Source organism: Chiloscyllium punctatum, chromosome 8, assembly GCF_047496795.1.
Source record: "Chiloscyllium punctatum isolate Juve2018m chromosome 8, sChiPun1.3, whole genome shotgun sequence".
Taxonomy (NCBI): domain Eukaryota; kingdom Metazoa; phylum Chordata; class Chondrichthyes; order Orectolobiformes; family Hemiscylliidae; genus Chiloscyllium; species Chiloscyllium punctatum.
Genome location: NC_092746.1, coordinates 50,532,889 through 50,557,749, shown reverse-complemented (window position 1 = coordinate 50,557,749; position 24,861 = coordinate 50,532,889). Strand labels below are relative to the sequence as shown.

Here is a 24,861-nt window from a genome sequence, read left to right as displayed (position 1 = left end):
TGGTGGTGGAGGGAGCAGCTTATGGACGTGGCGCCTATCAAGCGAGCTGTTTTGCACAGTGTGTATCAAGTTACCTGAGCATTGCTGCAGTGGCACCATACAAACTGGGGAAGAATTCCATAACATCCTGACTTGTGCCTTATGGATAGTGGACAGAATTTGGGGAAATCAGGAAGTGAGTTACTTGTTGCAGTATTCCTAACTTCTGACCTGCTCTTGCAGCCAGTGTTTATATGGAGAGCCCTGTTCACTTTCTAGTGAATGGTAACCCCAAGGATATTCATAGTGGGGGATTCAGTGATAGTAATACCACTGAATATCAAGAGGCAGTGATCAGATTGACTCCTTATTGGAGATTCTCATTGCCTGGCATTATTCTCACTTATCAGCCCAGGCCTGAATATTGTTCAGATCTCGTTGCATTTGAACATGGACTGCTTCAGTATTTGAGAAAAGTGATACATGGTGCTGAATGTTGTGCAATCATCAATGAACATCCCACTTCTGACCTTATGATGGAGGGAAGGTCATTGATGTAGCAAATGAAGATGGTTGAGCCTAGGACACCACCCTGAGGAACTCTTGCAGAGATGTCCTGGAGCTGAAACCTCCAACAATCACAATCACCTTCCTATGTGCCAGATACAACTCCATTAGAGAGTTTGCCCCCTGATACCCACTGATTACAGTTTTGCCAGGGGTCTTTGATGCCATATTTGGTTGAATGTAGCCTTGTTGTCAAGGGCTGTCACTCTCACTTCACTTCTGAAATTCAGTGGTTTTTGTCCATGTTTGAACCAAAGCTGTAATGAGGTTAGGAGCGGAGTGGACCTGGTGGAACCCAAATTGGATGTCACTGAGCAGGTTATTGCTGAGTAAGTGCTGCTTCATAGCACTGTTAATGACACCTTCCATCAGTTTACTCAGCATTGGAGGACTAGTTAACCTTTGAGACATTACATGTTAGTTGTGACATGTTTATTTCAAATTTCCAACATTCTCCATCTTTTTTCAAGACAATACCCTCACTTTATTTTGAAAAGATTAGTTTTAAGGCTTCTACTCCATTATTTAAAAAACTAATGCTTGAATCACAACTATGTGGTTCAGAGAAGCAGATTGTTTATTTTCTAAAAGGAAATACAAATAATCATTGCGAGTATGTACCAAAATACAATATTTCACTGAAGTTTGAGGGAACAGAGTTAAGATATCTAAGGATAGGGAATGCAAAGGGCTGCTATGCTGTTGCAGATCATTGATTAATTTTTAATTTTATAAAATATGAAGACCCTCAGACCTACTCAGTGTAGTTAGGATTCATATAGCATAGAGTGAGCCCATGCAGAATTGCATTTAAGCCACAACAAAGTCCCCAGAAGTGAATTTAATTATGGGTAATCCAATGATACAACTGAGTGTTATGACAACCACTAAGCACCAGTTTGGAACTGTCACATCAGCAGAAGCTGTTTACAGGCAAGGCCTGTAATTTGCTACAGCACAGCTTCTTTAGAAAGGATCAACCTTGCTCTGTGACTCATCTTTCTGTCAGGCTCCAACTACCTGTTCTTTTAGAGAATTTGATTTTTTTGTTATTACAATTGATGAGAAGCAACACTCCAGAGCTGAATAGCAGCCCTTTTCTGAACTGTCAATGCCAAACAATTTGGTCTGTGGTCCACATGAATTAACTACATGTTGTGGGCAGTATCAAATTACATAACAGGCTTATTTTCCATACAGGGCAAATATCAGCTCATTCCAGATCCAGCACCTCAGGAACAGTGATGCCATTCACCATGAATTAAACCAGGGTTGCATTCTTAGATCTGAAGTACAGCTTGGGAGGATATTTAGAATTGCCTCTAAAGTCAGAGATCTCTTAAACTGTGAGTTTCTATTTGACATTGAAAAATATTTCAACCTAAAAAAAAGTCTAAGTTTTGAAAAGGATAGAATAAGATTTAGCATTGGAGAATATGGATAGCAAAGACAATAATCTGAAAGTACACGTGAAAATTGTTATTGAAGTGTTCAAGTTAAAGTTACAGATCCTGCAAACTTTGGGACAAAATGTTTCCTAGTTAGCACAATTTTCTTTGTATATGTAGTCCCCTGTAATGGGGATCTAAAGTAATGTAGATTTTTTTAAAAACAAAGCTACTTTTACCGAAACAGATAATCTCGATCATGATGTCGGCAGCCATAAAATAGCCAAGTTTCACCAAAAACAGAGTCAGGATTTTCTTCTTTTTGTTTTTGTCTGAAATAGAAAGTCAGCAAACTAAGAAAGCAAGAAGAAAAATTATTTTTAAAATATATACCATCAGTTATCTACGTTAGATTCTTGAAAATATTCCAGCAATAAAATAGCTTTTCCTCCACATGAAATGCTTTATAATCATCTTTCCGAGTCTCTGAATGATCTCTCTTCATGTAATTCTGAGTTCTTACAGCTGCTAACTGGTGAACAGCATCACAGTGAAACCTCATGCTTTCCCACCTGAGGCAGCATACTTACACATTGATGGAGCAGCTGTGTAGTTATCAAGACTAAAGAAACTTAATCATTTCTCTCCTGCTTAATCAAACATGTAAAGCCCCAACGTAGGACCATTATTGTAGCTATTCAGTCGAGGTCAATTAGTTACAGAGAGTAGAGCTGGTGTCAAACTCATTTATCCATTATGTCATACATTAATTCAATTCATTCTAAAATAAATAGATTAAAGTACTTAATTTCTACCCAGTGCCCAAACACATTCAAATTTAAAAGATTATTTTTAAATACTACCTTCTACAATCTTAGAATGTTTTTAATTGCTATAGCTTGTGCTCTTAACTGCACTAATTCCTGAAAACCCACAATCCACCTTCTTTCGTGAATTTCACTAGTTTTAAAAAATGGTTCTATTACAAGTGAATCCTCAAACGTTCACAGCTAAGTCCCTTCCATAACAAATATGCAAAACGTTTACTTAACAAATAGCAGGACAAGTTTTCAGAGATGTTCCTGTTGAATCAATTTCTGCTTTGATGGCATTTGAAATGTGAGCAGCTAAGATAGAATTGTTATCATTTAAAATATGGGGTTGTTTGGAAGCAGACATGAGCATAACTTCATGAAGAACAGCTACAGAGTGAGAAGATAGCTACCATCAAATAACAAACTGTATGTATTACAGAAAACATCTTGGTGGTGGTGTTGTTGCTTGGGGGTGGGGTGGGGTGGGGGTGGGGGCAGAGGTGGAAGAAGAATGAAATGCTTTAGTAATATAAAAGACACTCGTGATGAACTTGTAGCCAGTTTACATGATGTCCATTTGTCTTTATCAAAGACCATGTAACTAGCATGTTACTACCAATTTTGTACATAATAGTAAGGGGCAGGGTGGAAGTGTTGAAAATTACATGCATACATTAAAAATTAAATATTGGAAATTAATAATGAACACCTATTCAGGCAAGAGTCTAGAAAATTTCACTGAAGTTTCACTGAAGAAATAAATAGCATGAAACAATCCCAAAAGAGGTCAGTCTTTGGCAGTTGCCATTTTGGAGCCATACAACTCAGGCGGATATAAGAAGTTTGCTCTCAAATTAAATCGTTTTTTTCACCTATTTGTTCTGACATTGGTAGCTGTAGAGAGGTAGTTAGCTGGAAATTGAAATATTCAGCTCACATGTTCCGATACACATTGCATTTGATCCTGCCTCGTAACAAGGGCAGGACTCAGTGTTTTGAAGCATCAGCCAGATCAGTCTAAGTGTGTATTTGTTCTTTCCATGAGAATGAGATGCAACCAAAAAAAAATGACAGCTAAAATGCTGCTGTTAGCTCTGAGAAACTGAGGGCTCAAAGTTCGTGGAGCCATTTAGTGCAATAGGCTTGGGTGCTCAAAATAGCCCTCAAGCAGCATTTTCTTGGTGCAGTTTTAGAGACAGGAGCTCAAAAGATACCTGAGGCAGTGCCAGCTTACTGAAGCTAACTATCTGTAAAAGTTAGAATCATCCTTATAATTAGAAGCAGAAGTGCAGCATTGGAAGTCTGGTGGAATAGTCTCATAGTAACCAGAAAATGAACATAGTCACTGAAACACTTCAAGTTGAAGCAATATTTGAAGGAGTTCAGAGACTAGGGCCTTTGAAGGTGTAGAATTGGAATCACTTGTGAAATAAACAAAGTTTTAATTAGATCTGGTGACCCACAATGTTGCTCAGGGTCAGCTACTGAGAAATCTACCCTATGTGATATTTGATATGCATTGTGGGGTGTTCAATCACAGTTTGTCTATTCCCTCACAGTAATTCTTTATGTTGGAGTATAAATTGTGTATACAGTAAATGGTTTTACTTTTCTAATTTTGTATAGTAAAAAAATATTTTATTTATTCAAAACCACAGGATTTCAAACTTTGTCCACTTTAAAAGTTACTAGCCTTAACTAGATTTTGTTATTTTGTTACAATCTCAGATGATACCAACAGATAGTATGAAACAAAGCAGACACTGGAAAATCTGAAACAAAAGCAGAAAGTGAAGAAACTCGGTCAATCTGGCAGTATCTGTGGACAGAAAACAAAGTCTTCTTCAGAACCCTGGTCACTGGATACTAAACGTTAACTCTGTTCTCTCTCCATTGATGCTGTCAGACCCACTGAGTTTCTCCAGCAATTTCTGTTTTTGTTTTATTACTGTCACCATTCTCCACACAAAAACCTCACACTGACAAACAAAATGCAACAATACATTCTTGTAATTAAGTAGGAAATGAATAAAGCAATAAAAAAAGGATATACACTGTTGTGCCACAATAATCAGGCCAAGTTACCTTCAAGAAAAAAAGTTAAATGTCTATTTCACTATTGCTTTACTTTCTAGCCCAGGCATTACAAGATTGAAACTGCACAGCAGTGATATCTATTTTACTTTCTACTCAGAACATATGTTCATATCTTTAGGCCACAGCCAACTATCAATATGGAGGGATAATTTGAATGTAAGAAGCCAGATTAAAGTCAATCCTGTCAACTAAAAAAGCACAAAATATTTCATTAGGTTGAATATTTTCCACAACTGCAAATCAATCATCTGTAACTATATCAAAAATATTAAATCGCATCATATTCAGGAGATCCAAGCTCTGCTCCCTGCTGTTGCAATTCTTCTTGTTTATACCATCCACACAATTATATTTCCTGCATTACCAATGAGGAAAGAGAAAGGCACATTTGTGTCTTAAACAATTTACTGGATATTCCATAAGAAAGATGTGGCAATGTTACAAGGTGATTTCTACCAGATATTTATTTTGGTCTTACAAATTAAATTGAATTTTTATTTTGTAAAGTAGAACAAAAACTAAGATTTTTTTTTACAAAAAGTAAAATACCCATTATTAGAAATATGAAATTAAGTAAAAGACAATGCTGGAAAAAGGCAGGCAGAGAGAATCTGGAGAGAAAGACAATTCAGATTGATGGCCTTCTATTCAAACTGTGTTTGTGTCAGGAATGCAATACAGTAGGTTTTAAGTAATTAAAGGGCGAAGGTGGAAAAAGAAAAGAAAGGTAAGTGAAAATGGTTCATGAAGGGATGAGAGAAGAGATTCAATGAAAAAAAAGAGAGGTAGCATTGTACAGCCAAAAAGGGAATGACAAATGGAACAAATAAAGAAACAAAGTTTTGTCTAAAAGAAGCATGAATGGCAGAAATGCTAACAGCTGTCATTAGAAAGCAAACATGAGAATGAAAGTAAAATCAGAACCACACAATAAATAAGAAAGAAATAAGGTAGGGATTATGGTCTAAAATGTTGTTTTACTTTGTTCTCAAAAGGTCCAAATTCAATCCAAAATGAAACCATTTTACAAAAATAAACCTGGAAATGATCAAAGAATTGTGAAGAATTTTAATCATGGGCATCAAGTACCACATTGCCATGTTGGTCAGTGTTTGTTATGATCTGTTTTTGCATTGCTATGGATCTTGGAAACAGCAAACAACTGCATTAAAGTGCCAATGTGTTTCTTTTAAATCAGAAAGGTTCCTTTCTAAAAGAAATGCATATGGATAAACACTGGCTTATTTTTGGAGCACTTAAACAAAACCGTACAAAAAAGGTCCACACCACTGCCCAGTTTTGGCATGAATTAAATCCAACATCTTAAATACCAGCATATTATATATGATCCAGGAACTATAACATTTCAAAGCAACAGAAAAAAATTTAGACATGGGATTCTAATCACCAACTTTTTAAAAAAAAACTAAATATAGTGCTGATAAATCTTATTGTCCTTTTTTTTGATCAACACATTTCACAACAATTTCCTCGTGTCATTCACTTTGTGCCACATTTCAAAATCTTCCTGGCAATATACCTCAAAGGGTACATTTATCTAACATTTGCAGCTGGAGTGCCAATTAATTTCATGTTACACCAATATCCAGATATATTGCAGCCTAAATGTGGGGATTAGGGCCTAATCGGACACCAAAGTGAAGGAGTGGAGCAAACCAGACCTTCTCCAGAGGAGGAGAAAGTGAGGATTGCAGATGCTGGAGATCAGAGCTGGAAATGTGTTGCTGGAAAAGCGCAGCAGGTCAGGCAGCATCCAACGAACAGGAGAATCGACGTTTCGGGCATAAGCCCTTCTTCAGGAATTCCTGAAGAAGGGCTAATGCCAGAAACGTCGATTCTCCTGTTCATTGGATGCTGCCTGACCTGCTGCGCTTTTCCAGCAACACATTTTCAGCTCTCTTCTCCAGAGGAAGTGTTCTTACTCCACTTTGATATCAGGGCAGGCTGGAATTCCAGATCTATACTGTGCAAATTTGATATTGGAAATCAGATGGGCCAAATGGGCAGAGAAGTGGCAGATGGAGTTTAATGCAAGGTGCTGCATATTGGGAAAGCAAATCTTAGCAGGATGTATACACTTAATGGTAAGGTGCTAGGGAGTTTTGCTGAACAAAGACCTTGGAGTACAGGTTCATAGCTCCTTGAAAATTGAGTCCCAGGTAGATAGGATAGTGAAGAAGGCGTTTCGTATGCTTTTTGTAAAAAAGAATTCGGTCAGACAATGGAGTACAGGAGTTGGGAGGTCATGTTGCGGCTGTACAGGACATTGGTTAGGCCACTGTTGGAATATTGCGTGCAATTCTGGTCTCCTTCCTATCGGAGAGATGTTGTGAAACTTGAAAAGATTCAGAAAAGATTTACAAGGATGTTGACAGGGATGGAGGATTTGAGCTATAGGGTGAGGTTAAATAGGCTAGGGCTGTTTTCTCTGGAGCATCGGAGGCTGAGGGGTGACCTTATAGAGGTTTACAAAATTATGAGGGACATGGATAGGGTAAATAGACAAAGACTTTTCCCTGGGGTCAGGGAGTCCAGAACTAGAGGGCATAGGTTTAGGGTGAGACAGGAAAGATATAAAAGAGACCCAAGGGGCACCATTTTCACACAGAGGGTGGTATGGGTATGGAATAAGCTGCCAGAGGAAGTGGTGGAGCCTGGTACAATTGAAACATTTGGATGGGTATATGAATAGGAAGGGTTTGGAGGGATATGGGCCGGGTGCTGGCAGGTGGGACTAGATTGGGTTGGGATATCTGGTCGGCATGGACAGGTTGGACCGAAGGGTCTGTTTCCATGCTGTACATCTCTATGACTCTAATGACAAATTTATAATAGAAATACACCAAACTGCCCAAAGCTTTTTTCATTGTTTAGTGATCTTCTATAATGTAGCACTATTTTATTCTTGCTATAAAATATGGTTGGGAAAATATTAGAGACATTGGGCTGTCCATGAGCCTTGCATATATCTCAATATCCTCCAAATAAGACTGGAAAGAATGTTGCCTTTAGCACCAGTCAAACGCTCCATGACATCAATATTGACTCCAAATCGCTACCTAGCGACTATCCTAAGTAGTCCTAAACCTTGGTGTCCTAACTGACCAAGCTGAACCTTTGATCCCATAATCCTCCATTATAAAGAATTCTTATTTCTCCCTGCAATAATGCCTCTGTCACCTCTGGGACGGTCTATTCCAGTGCTTTATGTTCCAATCCTATATAAAACAGATCATTTAGAACCCTGCTGCTTCATCCTCTCTAACAAAACCATGTTTGACAATTTACCCTGTCTTGCATTGGCTTAAACATTGGCTTCCTGGTGCCTAGTGATCTGAAATATACAAAAATCTATTTACATTGTTTCCTACTTATCTTCCAAGACTACATCCACCTCTTCTCTCAAACTTATTCTGACCACAACCTCTTCTGCAACCTTTCATGCTTGCATCACGCTATTGGGGCTCATGCCTTCAGGCATCTAACACGTATTCTAGAATACTCTTCCTAAATTCACTCTTCTTCTCTAAGATCTTTCACTTCCATCTCCTTCAGCATCTATTCCAACTTTCACTTGTTTGGTTTGTTTCTCTACACTATGGCCCCAATATAGCAAGTAGTTTTACACCATTCACAACTTCTCATAAGGATTAGGTTGTCTACAGAGGACTCTAGTGGTAGTAGTGGAAAAATGCACATGAAAAAAAAATTAAAAACAGTTTGAAGCAAATTGACAAAATAGAGAATCAAAAACTAAAAGAATGTTTCTGGAAAACTATAAAATGCATCACAAATAACAGCACTGAGGAGCAAATTACTTAAGACGCTGGAATCTATACTGAAAACAAAGACTCAAAACATTAGCTTGTTGTTTTAGATTAGATTACTTAGATTAGATTACTTACTGTGTGGAAACATGCCCTTCGGCCCAACAAGTCCACACCGCCCCGCCAAAGCGCAACCCACCCATACCCCTACATCTACCCCTTACCAACACTACGGGCAATTTAGCATGGCCAATTCACCTGACCTGCACATCTTTGGACTGTGGGAGGAAACCGGAGCACCCAGAGGAAACCTACGCAGACACAGGGAGAATGTGCAAACTCCACACAGCCTGAGGCGGGAATTGAACCTGGGTCTCTGGCGCTGTGAGGCAGCAGTGCTAACCACTGTGCCACCGTGCCGCCCACATGTCTCTCCATGGATGCTAGGTAAAAACAATGACTGCAGATGCTGGAAACCAGACTCTGGATTAGTGGTGCTGGAAGAGCACAGCAGTTCAGGCAGCATCCGAGGCGCAGTAAAATTGACGCTTCGGGCAAAAGCCCTTCATTAGGAATACAGGCAGAGAGCCTGAAGGGTGGAAAGATAAGTGAGAGGAAGGTGGGGGTGGGGAGAAAATAGCATGGAGTACAATAGGTGAGTGGGGGAGGGGATGAAGGTGATAGGTCAGGGGTGGGGGGAGGGTGGAGTGGATAGGTGGAAAAGAAGATAGGCAGGTAGGACAAGTCAAGGGGACAGTGCTGAGCTGGAAGTTTGGAAGTGTGGTGAGGTGGGGGAAGGGGAAATGAGGAAACTGTTGAAGTCCACATTGATGCCTTGGGGTTGAAGTGTTCCGAGGTGGAAGATGAGGCGTTCTTCCTCCAGGCGTCTGGTGGTGAGGGAGTGGCGGTGAAGGAGGCCCAGGACCTCCATGTCCTCGGCAGAGTGGGAGGGGCAGTTGAAATGTTGGGCCACAGGGCAGTGTGGTTGTTTGGTGTGGGTGTCTTGGAGATGTTCCCTAAAGCACTCTGCTAGGATGCGTCCAGTCTCCCCAATGTAGAGGAGACCGCATCGGATACAATAAATGATATTGGCGGATGTGCAGGTAAAGCTTTGATGGATGTGGAAGGCTCCTTTAGGGTCTTGGATGGAGGTGAGGGAGGAGATGTGGGCGCAGGTTTTGCAATTCCTTTGGTGGCAGGGGAAGGTGCCAGGATGGGAGTGTGGGTTGTTTGGGGGCGTGGGCCTGACCAGGTAGCCACGGAGGGAACGGTCTTTGTGGAAGGCGGAAAGGGTTGGGGAGGGAAATATATCCCTGGTGGTGGGGTCTGTTTGGAGGTGGCGGAAATGTCAGCGGATGATTTGGTTTATGCGAAGGTTGGTGGGGTGGAAGGTGAGCACCAGGGGGGTTCTGTCCTTGTTACGGTTGGAGGCGTGTGGTCTGAGGGCGGAGGTGCGGGACGTGGGCGAGATGCGTTGGAGGGCATCTTTAACTACATAGGAAGGGAAATTGCGATCTCTAAAGAAGGAGGCCATTTGGTGTGTTCTGTGGTGAAACTGGTCCTCCTGGGAGCAGATACGGCGGAGGCAGAGGAATCGGGAATACGGGATGGCATTTTTGCAAGAGGTAGGGTGGGAAGAGGTGTAATCCAGGTAGCTGTGGGAGTCGGTGGGTTTGTAAAAAATGTCGGTATCAAGTCTGTCGTCATTAATGGAGATGGAGAGGTCCAGGAAGGGGAGGGAGGTGTCAGAGATGGTCCAGGTAAATTTAAGGTCAGGGTGGAATGTGTTGGTGAAGTTAATGAATTGCTCAACCACCTCACGAGAGCATGAGGTGGCTCCAATGCAGTCATCAATGTAGCGGAGGAAGAGGTGGGGAGTGGTGTTGGTGTAATTACGGAAGATCGATTGTTCTACATAGCCAAAGAGACAGGCATAGCTGGGGCCCATACGTGTGCCCATGGCTACCCTTTGGTCTGGAGGAAGTGGGAGAAGTCGAAGGAGAAATTGTTAAGGGTGAGGACCAGTTCAGCCAAACGAATGAGTGTGTCGGTGGAAGGGTACTGTTGGGGACATCGGGAGAGGAAGCAACGGAGAGCTTGGAGGCCCTGGTCATGGCGGATGGAGGTGTAGATGGATAGGATATCCATGGTGAAGATGAGGCGTTGGGGGCCCGGGAAACGGAAGTCTTGGAGGAGGTGGAGGTCTGCTGTGATTAACATTTAGACGATGCTTCATCAGCCATGTCCAGACAGAAACTATGGCATAACAAAAACAAAACATTGTATTGAAAAACTCAGCAGGACTGGCAGAATCTGCAGAGAGATATAGATCCAATATTTTAAGATCAATATGACTCTTGTTTGGAACTGACCGTTGTACATTAATACAAGGAGGTTGGACAAGTATACTAAAAGAACTTTGCTGCAATAATACAAGACTTTGTTGAGACCACATCTGGAGTATTTGGGGCAAATTGCTTCCATATTTGAAGGGTAGGATATGCTTTTGTTGGAGATTGTACAGCAAAGGTTCACTTGATTGGTTTTTGGTATGAGGATTGACCCTAAACAAGAGAACATGTAAATGAGCCAATATTCTTGAGCTTAGAAGAATGAGAGATGGTCTCTTTGAAGCATATGGGATTTTATGCTGAAAGGTGTGTAACATATACACTAGATTGGCACATATTTTCCAATGGCCAGATGATCACATTTAAACATCGATGGGAATTGTGCAGGGGACAATGCAGAACCCCCATTTAAAGGCTTTGCTCAGGAACTTGGAGAATCCACTCAATAATTCCCCTATGTATGGAACCCAATGAAAGCATCTCTTTAAAAAAAAATCAGAGAATTCAGAGGGTTCCACTGATATTAAGTTCCTCAGGATAAGTTAAGACTATTAAATACCTAGTCCAACTCCTGCCTAACTATTAAACTGAAGTCCCAATCTCTCTCTAATATCCAACTACATAAACTTCTTCCAAATCATCAATATGCCTCCACCATTACCATCAACCACCACTGCTCAGCACTAGTTCCACCAAAACTGATATCATCCACTCACCTTCATCTACCCTAACACCATCGCCTAACCAGCCCCCTTGCTATATAATCTTCTATCCACTTGGCGCCTTATCTCCTACCCAGCCAGCATCTGACCTCTCCAGAACCCTAATCTTACACATCTTAGACAATTATCCATTAGATTGGTTTTCACTCAGCACAGAAGGATAAAGGTGCCCATTCAGAAGAACCAGGACGAAGGCTTCTCCTAGCAGACGTAATCAAGTTGTGGGTTCATGGAAACCAATCACCCGATTCAAAGTATTTTGGTTTATAGAGCTTCTGGGACAGAAGTTGTCAGGTCACTAAAACAGAAAAACACATAAGTGTGCAAGGTTCATGCCAGTGGACTCGGAAAGGAATCATAAAAAACTGTCCCTGTAGTCTAATGAGAAAAAAAAACTGGGTAGAGTCAATTAAGTAAAAAGCTAAAGGGTTGAAACAGGAGTGAAGTTTCTCTGGAATTAGTGTATGTGCAAAAGAATGGCCTTGGGAAACAGATTGAAACTTTTGTGATTTGTGATAAGATACTTAAACATACTTGTAGTTTTCTTTTAGTATAACAAACTTATGTTTGTTGTTAAAAACACTTACACAGACTTCTGCGAATATTTTCCAATGACTAACCGCCACATTAACCAACTGGATAAATTAAACACATGATTGCTTGATGCAGGTTTCATTTTGGGAACCAGCAAGTTCAGTATTCCTGAGAAACAGCTTCCTGTGGTATTCCAAGTCACTCGGTTTATAGTTTCTTGCCATTTGTGGCATATATTAATTATTTAATTGAACACATCTTTCAAAATGTCATGTGTGGGATACAGGTGTTGCTGAAAATGCCAATACTGCTTTTCAATCTCTAATTAGCCTTTAGGAGATAGTTAGGTGCCTTTTTCAATTGCTGCTGTCTATCTGGTTTAGGTATACTCAGTGCTGCTGGCAAAAGTATTGCAGGATTTTGACCCAATGACACTGAAGGAATAGTGATACATTAAGTTAGTATAGTCTGCAGCTTGGAGAGGAACTTTCAGGTTGCGTTCCCATCACGCTACTATCCTGTCCTTCTTGAGAGTGTTTGAGGGTTTGGAAGCTGGTGTCTAACTAACATTGGTGAACTTCTGCTATGCATAATCAAGATTAAGCTTGATAGAGTTTTGATTACGGCTCCCACTTACGTTTTTACATTGTAAGAAATTTTGCCACAATTGTTAAAATAAGCATAGAAATACTTAGGAATTAGTATGCATAGCATTAGATCATCTCAGAGACAAACACTCCCTGGAAACATGAAAGTTTCTTCGTTCAGGCTTTATATTGGCATTCCTACGTTGGTCAGACAGGACCTCATATACCCACTTAACCATGCAAGCGTTTACAAAGAACCAGGAAATGACCCCCAAATACAGTGCCAAATAAACAGCTGGTCTTAAGCTAAGAGGGAGGATGGTGATCATCTTGACATCTGGGTTCCTGTCCTATATTCATTGGTTAGAAAACACAAATGATTGACAGTGTAAACTACCACATCCCCAGAAGTAAAAATGTATGTTAGTGCTAGTTAGGCAGCTGCCTTCTTCAGATGAAATATGGACCATGAATGTTGCAGGAAGACCCAAGGGAAAAAGTTCTCCAATACTCTTGGTAGAGAGCAAGATGCTACCATCATTGGCTACTGAAATCTGTACATTATGCCAACTGTCTATTCATCCTCATATGAATTAACTACCCTCATCTGTCATGGATTGTGTCCTTTAACTAGCAGAGGCAGAGGCAATTATACCTAAACTGATGCTTCCTAATAAATGCTTAAAATGACTTAAGTATAGTCAATTGCCTAACTCAGCACCTGTGGCCTTTGAATCCTAAATCTTACCAGTTCCAAGTTCAGATCACCGCAGTAATGAAATTTTGAGCGGAATAGTCCTGACAGATCATCAGTCAGTGACTGCTGTATGGTATCCGTGTTAAGAGCATGTTCTATCACTTCACTGATGCTGTGGAATTAATTCATGTGGCAATAACTGGGCAGATTGTATTTGTCCGGCTTTTTAGACAGGAGATATCTAAGCAATTTTCTGTTTTATCAGACGAATGCCAGTGTTATAGCTGGACTGGATTAGCTTCACTAGAGGCATAACCAGTTTCAGAACGCAAATATTCAGTACTACAACTGGGGTCCATAGCCTTTGCTGTAACCACTTCACTACACAACTTGACATGGTGTGAATTGAATTGGCCAAAGATTACCTTTGTCATAGTGGAGAACTCAGGGAGGAGACCAGCACTGCAGGCAGTTGAAGTGCTTTTTGCATTCTCATGCTGGACTGGAATCATAACAAGAACAACAAATTGACAAGGCAACTTTAGGCATGACTGATGCCACTCTTGGCATGCTCTTCTATACTCCTCAATGAGCCAGAGAACGTTCATGGTATTAGAGAAGACATTTGGCAAAACACAACAGAAATGGCTAATCACAGTTTTGATGATCCATGGGTGCCTAGCTTTAAATTGTTACCATTTATTTTGAATTTATTCCATTTATCTCAGTGATAGTGTCAAATACAATGGATATTGGCAAGATATTCAGCTTTCTTTTCAAGAATTATTCATCTTTATAGAAATTGTATGACACATTTCTGCATTGGTACAAAGTTTAAGGATTTACTGCAGTTTTATGTAAATCAAATGAAAAATTGTAGATTTATTTTCTGGATATAGGCAGAACAACAAAAGGAGGAGATAAATATCTTTCTTTTTGCATTCAATTGCAATGTCACTAACTCCAATTGGGGCTCAACCATTGTGACAGCCAAGATCAGCAAGTATGGAGCAAAGGGATTATGGCAGCTATTCATTTTCTCCATTATGAAGTCTCAGAGCATGAGCACATAACCCAGATGGATACAAAAATGTCTTTACTCCGAAAGGAACAGGGACTTCTCATACTAATTTGCAGAATGCTTCGATTTGTTATCCAGAAATGTACTAGTCATCCCATGACTTTACTTTGTTCCTTAAACTGAAAAGAGTGTGAGTCTTCAAACAGATCGCAGTGACTGTGTATAAATATTAAAACGGTTTTTCAATACACAACTTATATCTAAATGCAGAAATGCAGTAATGTATAATATTGAGATTTAGACTTCATTTGATACCTGAAGCCCATCAGCTATTCATTTTTGCAGAATACTGCAAATCTCTATTCCTCACTCACTAAATAAAATGTATTAAAAATGGACTTTGAAATAAAATGGAAGAACAGAGCTCTCCAAATCTGTTGCGCTTTAACATCCTTACTCTAGATGTCAGGGCAGCTACTTGAAACATCCAATATAGTCTGACAATATCACAACAGGCAATCCAACAGGAGGAAGAGAAACAAGCCACTATTACTTATGTTATTAATACCTAGAAACTTCTACCTGTATTTATCTCAGTACATTACTTCATTTCGAAATGAGATTCTACCATGCTGTTTCATGACAACTAGAATTCTTGGGCATGGACTCTTATTGATCATCACAAGGAAAATAAGCTGCAACAAAACGTGAGTTACATTCTAACTATCAAATAGGCAAACTTCTCGCATTGCAAAAAATCATCAGGATTCTGGTCAAGTTCTCCCCAGAGAGGAGCACAGGAAGATGTTTTTCCATGCATACAGAGAGTTATGATACAGAATGCCTAACTAAAAGAGTGCATTAAATAAATTTAACGATAACTTTCATGAAGGAACTAGATAATACCAACACAGGAGAAATTTTCAGGACTATTAGTAACAGAGAAGGAACATTTTCTTTTTGGGTTGAGATTCAGTGCTGCTAATAAAAATGGTGAGCATGGTTTTCTGATACTTCTGTCTCTTTTGTTTTACCTGTTGCTTTCCTTCTCTCTCATACTGTCTTTGCCAACGAGAGTCACACACCCTGCACCTGTCCTCCACCCCAACAACTGCATTAGAATCACAGAATCCCTACAGTGTGGAAGCTGGGTATTTGGTGCAAAGAGTCCACACCAACCCTTGAAAGAGCATCCCACCCAGACCTACCCTATCCCCTGTAACCCTGCATCTTCCATGGCTAATCCACCTAGCCTACACACCTCTGGATACTATGGTCAATTTAGCTTGGACAATCCACCTATTCTGCACATCTCTGAACTGCGGGAGGAAACCAGAGCATCCGGAGGAAACCCACACAGACATGGGGAGAATGTGTAAGCTCCACACAAACAGTTGCCAAGGTTAGAATCCAAATTTGGTACCTGGTATTGAGGCAGAAATGCTCAACAGTGCACAGTGTCATTCTATGCTGCCTTTCCTGCAGCTGCTGATTATGTTCATTGTATCCCTGCTGGAGCAGTCACAAGGATAGACGATGCCATCAAATAGCAAGTGCACACACTGGAAAACAAGATTATTCACACACCCTCTCCTTTCTACTGGCTGCTTTATTCCCTCAAGCAAAGGGGTATCTTTGCACCATTTCACCTTCTTTCAATAAGATAGTGGTTCTGCCCTACCAGCACTAAACATTAATAACCACACATCCTCTAAATCTGCTTGATCCAAATACACAGAGGAACCTCGATTATCCAAAGGACACAGGTATGGAGTATTTCTGGATGTAGGTTTGCTCGCTGAGCTGGAAGGTTCATTTTCCCATGTTTCGTCACCATACTAGGTAACATCTTCAGTGAGCCTCCGGACGAAGCGCTGATGATTCCTGCTTTCTATTTATACGTTTGGGTTTCTTTGGGTTGCTGTTGTCATTTCCTGTAGTAAACAGGATATACGAACATCAACTAGCCACAAAACAACATGACCCTTTTTCACTAGTATCCTTACATACAGATGAGGAAGGACACCACTTCAATTGGGACAACACATCTATCCTAGGACAAGCCAAACAGAGACACGCATGGGAATTCCTAGAAGCATGGCATTCCAATCGGAATTGTATCAACAAACACATTGACTTTGACCGGATCTACCACCCCGAGAAAAAGAACAGGAAATGACATCACCAACCCAAAGGCACCCAAACATATAAATAGAAAGCAGGAATCATCAACAGTGCTTCATTTGGAAGCTAACTGAAGAGATTACCTAGTATGATGACGAAACATCTGAAAGTGAACCTTCCAGCTCAGCGAGCAAACCTACATCCAGAACCTCAACCTAAGTTACAAATCTTCTCAAAACTCGCTAGGCAGTATTTCATTCAGTTAATCAAATTCTAGATAATTGTATGGCAGATAACCTTGTGATCTTGCCAGATAATCCGATATTTGGATAAAAAAAAAGGTTCCTCTACACTGTTGCACACACACACCACCACAGCAAACAGAGTAGTTTAGAGAAAAGAAGGTATCTGCAGTAACAAAACAAAATCCCCAGTTTTTCCTTCATCCGAAACAATCAACCTCTAAAATTTGCTAAAGAGCACGACACACTTCCATACATCGTTTTTTTAAAGAAAAAAAAGCATTGGTACTGATATAAAGAACAGGTCACATACCTGTGTTGCAGAAAACCTATGAAGGGAGCAATCCCAGTTCCAGGACCCACCATGATAATAGGAGCTGCCGTAACAGCAGGTAGATGGAAAAATGGGTTTTGCCGACTGAAGATCGATGCCTGCAGAAAAAAATGTATTCAGTAGTTCAACATGCAGAAGATCAATTCCAGAATTTGAAATAAAATGTATGAGAAGAATTTTAAACAAAAAAAATTATTTCCAAGACAGTGAGACTGATTTTGGAAGGGGGTGGAAGAGCTGGGTGGGTGTGGAATTTCCTGCTGCTGGAGGAAATGCTGGATTCAGACCTCCAAGCTTGCTCTGCCATTCAAAATGATGATGGCTGATCATATATCTCACCATATATCACCATATTCCCGCTTTCTCCCTTGCCCTGACATCTTTAAAATCTCAATGCTGGATTTCTGGCATGTCCCCACCTTGGACCATTTCAGAATGGTGTGAGAACAGTAACCATTTATTCCCCTTAATATTAAGGCCATAGTGAATACCAACTGTATTACTGCAGTTAGCAGTTCACCCATTGAAACCAAATCCCAGCTGTTAAATGGAAATAGCCTCTTGGCATCAGACTGGGTGGTCCAGCACTCCAACTAATAATAATCACCATGATTTGGAGATGCCGGTGTTGGACTGGGGCATACAAAATTACAAATCACACAAGACCAGGTTATAATCCATCAGGTTTATTTGGAAGCACTAGCTTTCGGAGCGCTGCTCCTTAATCAGGTGGTTGTGGAGTATAAGATTGTAAATTTTTGCTATAAATTCTGTTTTACAGTGTGATGTAACTGAAATTATATGTTGAAAAAAACCTGGATGGTTTGTTAAGTCTCTCATCTTTTAGAATGGGCATGTAGGTTTTAGTTGTTTCATGAAAAAATTCTGGAATTTTTAAAAAATTACATTCTCATGTGAACGCTAACAATAGGTGCTATGTCAGCTCAGGTAATGCATTGAAGGTGTGAGGTGCCCAGTGAGAGGCTGCCTGTGTCCCAATGTTCAGACTGATTCTAATCTAAAAAAGGGATTTACAGAATCCTGCATGGATTATTGTAGTTTTTGAGCAAAATAAAATTCTGCAAGTACAAATTCACCCCACAAACATATGTGGGTGTGCGCGTGGTGGGGGGCGGGAGGAGTATGACTGTCTGTAAGAGTGTGTGTTTGTGTGTATGTGAGTGCAAGTGCGAGTGTAAAGGCCTGTAAATCTGTGAGAAGGTGCGAGTGTACGTGTGAGCATACAAGAGAGGGTCTGCACGAGTCGGTGTCTGTCTGGTGCAGTGGGGTCACCTGTAGTGTGACTTGAACCCAACATCCCAGTTAAGGCCATCCCCACGGGACTGAACTTGGCTATCAGCCTCTGTTCGGCCACTTTGCATTGTTGCCAGTCCCAAAGTCCGCCTTGAAGGATGGTCACCCAAAGGTCTGGAGGTTGAATGTCCTGGACCACTGAAGTGTTCTGACTGGGTGGGAACACTCCTGTCTGTCGATTGTTGTGCAGTGTCCATTTCATCTGTTGCCGGAGCCTCTGTCTAGTGTCAGCAATGGACCATGCCTCACGGAATTCTTACCCGCAGCATAGGAGACAACGTTGGCTGAGTCACACGAGTATCTGCCACATGATGTCCCCATATGTAATGGTGATATCCGTGTCGACACTGACATGTCTTGCAGCATCTACTGTGACAAGGTTGTATGGTGTTGGCTTGAAAGCCGGGCAGTTTGCTGTGGACAACGATCTGTTTGAGGTTTGGGAGTTGTTTAAAAGTTGAGAAGTGGAGGTGTGGGGAAGGTCCTGGCGAGGTGCTCATCCTCATTGGTAATGTGTTGCAGGCTGCAATGAACATGCCATAGTTGTTCAGCTCCTAGGAAGTTGGACAATGAAGGGTTCGCTATTGGCTGCAGCTCGTGTCTGTCTCCTCAGGAGGTCATTATGGTTTCTCACTGTGGCATTTCGGAACTGGTGGTCGATGAGTTGAGCATCATACCCACTTCTTACGAGGGCATCCCTGAGTACTTCCAAAAACTCGTCATGATCCTCCTCACCTGAACAGATCCTCTCTCATACACAAGTTCTCCCTCATACGCTCACACATACACTCCCACACTCAAACGCACCCTCTCAGACTTATACCCCTTTACAGTCACACAGACACTCATACCTACCCCACCCCCCCACATACACACACCCACAGATACGTTTGTGAGGTGAAGTTATATTGCAGAATTACATTTTATTTTGCTCAAAGACCGCATGAATCCACATAAGAGTCTGTAAAGCCCTTTTTTAGATTAGAATCAGTCTGAACATTGGGGCACAGACAGTATCACACCTTCAGTGCATTATCTGGGCCGACACGGTACCTATTGTGAAAGTCCACTTGAGAATGTAATTTTTAAAAAGTTCTGGAATTTACATACGAAAGAACTGAAACCAACATGTTCATTGTAAAAGATGAGAGACTTAACAAACAATCCAGGTCTTTTCAATATATGATTTCAGTTATGTCACACTGTAAACCTTTGCTATAAATCCTGTGTCTTATGATTGTATACTCCAGAACCATTTGATGAAGGAGCAGTGCTCTGAAAGCTAGTGCTTCCAAATAAACCTGTTGGACTATAACCTGATCGTGTTGTTTGAATAATAACCGTCACGTCCTCCACCCTCCCATCGGTGGCTGCATGTGATTGCAAGATGGTTATGGCTGCAGTCACAGCTAGCTCTGTGGTACGAATTTCCCTCTGTATTGGCAAACACTTCTTATTTTAACATTTTCAGACAGCATCTCTATCTTGAAGTGCCATTGCATTCTCCTGTCTAAAAATCAGACATTCCAATTGACAAAGTTCAGTGTGCCCATTCTTCAGTGCCGATTGGGCTCCTATTGGCCCGCTCGAAGCTCATTAGGCCTAACTGTAAAGGGAGGCAGCCAGTTAATGGATCACCATCTTACAGGGTCCCACTGCTGGTAGCTCCAGACTCTAGACCATTATTTAGTCCAGTACCAAGATTGGGGCTTTGGAATCCGGTCAAATATTTTTGGTCCCCGTCTTCTGTACATCTGACCAGTCTAAACCAGTGGTCTGCTGATACCAAAGCAAACTGAAGGTAGACCTGGGAGGGAGTGCAGAAAATTATGAGGAACCAGATGAGACGACTACACTTTTGTCTCAATCTGGTCAAGGACTAGTATCAATTTTTTTTTAAATCGTAGGAGGTAAAAATGTGAGATTTCCAGCATTTGCTGAGAGAATAATGCTAAAAGATTCTACAGTACTGAATAAATAAATCTTTGTTACATCAGTTTAAGAGGAAAGAAATTTCATACTCCCTGTGCATCCAGAACTAACAGGATAGATATGGGTTAACAAATAAACTGATTGTACACCCTACAGAGCACATCAAATAGCAGATACAATAAAGACAGGTCACAAGGATTTCTCAGCAACCCACAGGCTGTTAGTGTCACAGTGGGTCACATTGGTCTCATTAAAATTTTGCCTCCTTCACAATGGGTTCCAATTCTTTGATTTTGATGATCCAGCCTTGAAATTCCCTCAAAAGCCACTTCAACTCAAACTGCTCAGTAATTGCTCACTTTCCAGTGATTCAAATCTCTCCTGAGACCATGTCCCACTGGGCTCTCAGAAACAGCACTTCTGTTTCTAATTGCCAGCACAATTCTGGCTCTTATGTAGACAACGAGTTGGTTACTGCCCTAGATTTCTCAGGAATCCAGTCTCTCTGTATCAGCTACAGCAAGCAAGTACTGGGCATGGACTTTCTTCACCCTCAACTACCAAATGACATGCGGGACTCCAATAAACTCTGAAGAAGGTAATCAGGAGGGCAAAAAGGAGGCAAGAGATAGCCTTGGCTGAGAAGATTAGGGTGAATCCAAAGAGGTTAAGTTTATTTAAGGAAAAAGAATAATGAGAGACAGAACAGAACCTCAAGGAACAAAGTGGACACTTCTGTATAGAACTGCAGGAGATGGGCGGAGTCCTCAATGAATCCTCCTGTGTTTACTGTGAAGAAAGAGATGAAGACCTGTGAACTTGGGCAAGTTAGTGGCCATATCTTAGGGACAGTCCATATCACAGTAAAGGAGATGGTGGATGTGTTAGAATGTACGAAGGCGGATAGATCTCCTGGTCCTGACCAGATATATCCAAGAACACTGCAAGAGGCTAGAGACGAAATTGCGGGAGCCACAGCTGATATTTTTGCATCATCATTCGCCACAGGTGAGGTCCTGAAAGACTGGAGGATAGCGAATGTTGTGCCCTTATTTAACAAGGGCTGCAAAGAAAAACATGGGAGCTGTAGTCCAGTAAGCCTAACATCTGTGGTAGGTAAGTTACTTAAGGTTCTGAGAGATAAGATATACATGCATTTGGAAAGACCGGGTTTAATTAGGAACAGCCAGCATGGCTTTGTGAATGGGAGATCATGCTTGACAAATTTGTTAGAATTCTTTGACGAAGAAGTGACCAGGAAAGTTGACGACAGCAGGACGGTAGATGTAGTCCATGGATTTCAGTAAGGCCTTTGATAAGGTTCCATGTGGTAGGCTGCTCTGGAAGGTTAGATTGCGTGGAATTCAGGGAGAGCTGGCAAAGTGGATACACAATTGCCTTGATGGTAAGAAGCGGAGGGCAATAGTGGAAGAATGCTTATCGGACTGGAGGCCTGTGACTAGTGGAGTGCCTCAGGGATCAGTTCTGGGTCATGACTGTTTGTTATCTATATTAACGATATGGATGAGAATGTACACGGTATGATTAGTAAGTTTGCAAGTGACACTAAAATAAGCGGTATCGTGGACAGTGAGGAAGGTTGTCAGAAATTGCAACAGGACCTTGATCAGCTGGGGAGGTGGACAAAGAAATTGCAAATGGAGTTCAGTATAGATAAGCAAGAGGTCTTGCATTTTGGAAAGTCAAATCAAAGTAGAGCTTCATGGTAAATAGTGTGGCCTTAAGGAGTATAGTGGAACAGAGGGACCTTGAAGTTCAGGTGGACAGTTTTCTGAAAGTGGAGTCACAGATAGACAGGGCAGTGAAGAAAACTTTTGACACACTGGACTTCATCAGTCAGGGCACTGAGTATAGAAGTTGGGAAATTATGTTGCAGTTGTACTGGACGTTGGTGAGTCCACACTTGGAATATTGTGTTCAGTTGTGGTTACCTTGCTATAGGAAGGATGTTGTTAAACTGGAAAGAGTGGAGAAGAAATTTATAATGAGGTTGCCAGGACCCAAGGGACTGAGTTATGAGGAGAGGTTGGACAAGCTCAGACTGTTTTCTTCAGAGTGTAGGAGACGGAGGGGGTATCTTACAGAAGTGTATAGGATCATGACAGGCATGAATAGGGTGAATGCACTCACTCTTTTTCCCAGGTTTGGGGAAATAGAGGGCTGGACGGCATTGGTTTAAGGTTAGAGGGGAAAGAATAAAAGGGAACCTATGGGGCAATGCTTTTACACAGAGGGTGGTACGCATATGGAATAAGCTGCCAATGGAAGTGGCTGAGGCGTGTACATTATCAACATTTAAAAGGCATTTGGACAAAATACACGGATAGGAAAGGTTTAGAAGGATATGGGCTAAGTGCAGGGAAATGGAGTTAGCGTGGATGGACGTTTTGGTCAGCATGGACCAGTTTGGGCCAAAGGACCTATCTCCGTGCTTTATGACTCTAGGAGATAGGTTTATTGGCTGCTCCTGCCTCTCCAACAAAGAATCAGTGATTTACCACTGCCTTCTGTTTCTCTCAAGCTCTTGCTGTTTGAAGACTGCTGACAGCACCTCCACTGCCTGGACGTCGTCAACTCTTTCCAAACACCTGAACTGATCAGCCTAAAAAGGTAGCAACCCTCTGTTTCAGATGCTTTCACACCACTGACCTGGTTCCATGGACAACTTGTCATGCCCATATCCATAATGCAGACACACGATTCCCTTTCAATGACTGGGTCTGTCAGCAGTTTAAAAAAATAAATAAAGGCACAGAGCACATGCATCCTGTCATGTTGCTGCTCTGTGTAAGCGTTGTACTCCTAGCATAGCAGGAAGTGGAGCTTTTCACTGGAGCTTTAAACAAACTAAGTTTGCATTTTGCGACAAAGGTTGCAAATTTATTTCAAGAGTCTAAAGAAAAACACAGTTTACAAGAATATAACTGCCAAACTGAGTCAGAATATAGTGCACTGGAGGCAAGGCTTCACTTTCAGGTGTTATCAAATGGTACATACCTGTGGCAATTCAAAACCATTCGACAAACAGTCACCAATTATAGTTTCATTCTCACAGTTTTGAAGCATTGGTGTAACTTGCTCTGCCAGCCAACCTGTACATACTCCTCTTCGATCTACAGGCTTCTCCGGGCAGGACGGGAACTCCACAATATTGAAAACAAAATGAAGTTTACCAGGATGATACTTGGGTGAACTGTAAAGAAACTTTAAATAAAGCACTGAGTATCCGATACAAGAATGTAAATAACTGGAAAACCTCTTCATTGTAGATATACAATCCCTTTACAGGTCCATTCCCCTGGAAAAATGAGCTGAGCCATCTCCACACACCACCACCCTCTTCCATCTGATCAAGCTTGTCCTAGAATCACAGAATCTCTACAGTGTGGAAGCAGACCATTCGCTCCATCGAGTCCACATCAACCCTCCAAGAAGCATTCACTCAGAACCCCATCCTATCCCTGCAACCTTGCAATTACCATGGCTAATCCACTTGGCCTGCACATCCCAATGGGAAATTTGTATGGTCAATCTACATAGCCTGCATATCCTTGGACTCTGGGAGGAAACTGGTGCACTCAGAGGAAACCCATGCAGACATGGGGAGGATGTCTGTGTGGAGTTCACACAGCTGCTGGAGGCTGGAATCGAACCTGGGTCCCTGGTACAGTGAGGTAGCGATGCTAACTACTGAGCCACCATTTCACCTTGAACAATTTCTCTTAACTCTTCTCACTTTCTTAAGGTCAAGGGGTGGCCATGGGTACCCACACGGGCCCCAGTTACACCTGTCGCTGTGTGGTACAGTCCTTATTCCAGCCCTATGCCAGCCCCCACCCACAACCCTTTCTCCAGTATATTGATGACATTGGTACTGCTTCACACACTCATCGGGAATGGAGAAAGCTTATCTATTTTGCTTCCAATTTCCATCCTGCTCTCACCTTCACCTGCTCCATCTACGACTCCTCCCCTTCCTTGAAATCGGTTTCCATTTCTGGGGAAAGGCTGGCCACTGGTATCCATTACAACCCAACCAACTCCCAGTTACCTTTACTACACACCCTCACACCCTGCTTCCTATAAAGACGCGATTCCATTTTCCCAGTTCCTCCGTCTCCAGCTTGTTTGTTCTGATGATGCTAACTTTGATAAGGGAGCCTTCGAAATGTCTACCTCCTTCATCAACCAAGGATTTCCCCAGTAGTGGTTGACAGGAACCTCAGCTGGGTCCAGCTGTTCTCCTGCACATCAGCCCTCACTCCTCTCATTCCTCCAACTGTCCTCACCTACCACCCCACTAGCATCCACATCCAGAGGATCATTAGCCATCATTTCTGCCACCTCC

The 24,861-nt window shown here is 41.6% G+C and overlaps 1 protein-coding gene across 6 annotated transcripts in view; it reads right to left on the bottom strand.

Annotated features, from left to right (window-relative positions):
- The window catches only part of mtrr (5-methyltetrahydrofolate-homocysteine methyltransferase reductase), a 91,987-nt gene that overhangs the window by 20,280 nt on the left and 46,846 nt on the right, over positions 1-24,861 (bottom strand). For 5 of the 6 annotated variants that reach the window (XR_011961338.1, XR_011961339.1, XR_011961340.1 and 2 more), the window contains 3 exons: positions 23,511-23,706; positions 17,226-17,344; positions 2,174-2,266 (listed from right to left, as the gene is read on the bottom strand). Coding sequence is in view for 3 of the 6 variants with exons in the window: in XM_072575514.1 (XP_072431615.1) it covers positions 2,174-2,266; positions 17,226-17,344; positions 23,511-23,706 (408 nt within the window). In the remaining 3 variants the exon portion in view is untranslated. The remainder of the gene's footprint in view (positions 1-2,173; positions 2,267-17,225; positions 17,345-23,510; positions 23,707-24,861) is intronic. The other variant, XM_072575516.1, reaches the window with a different exon arrangement.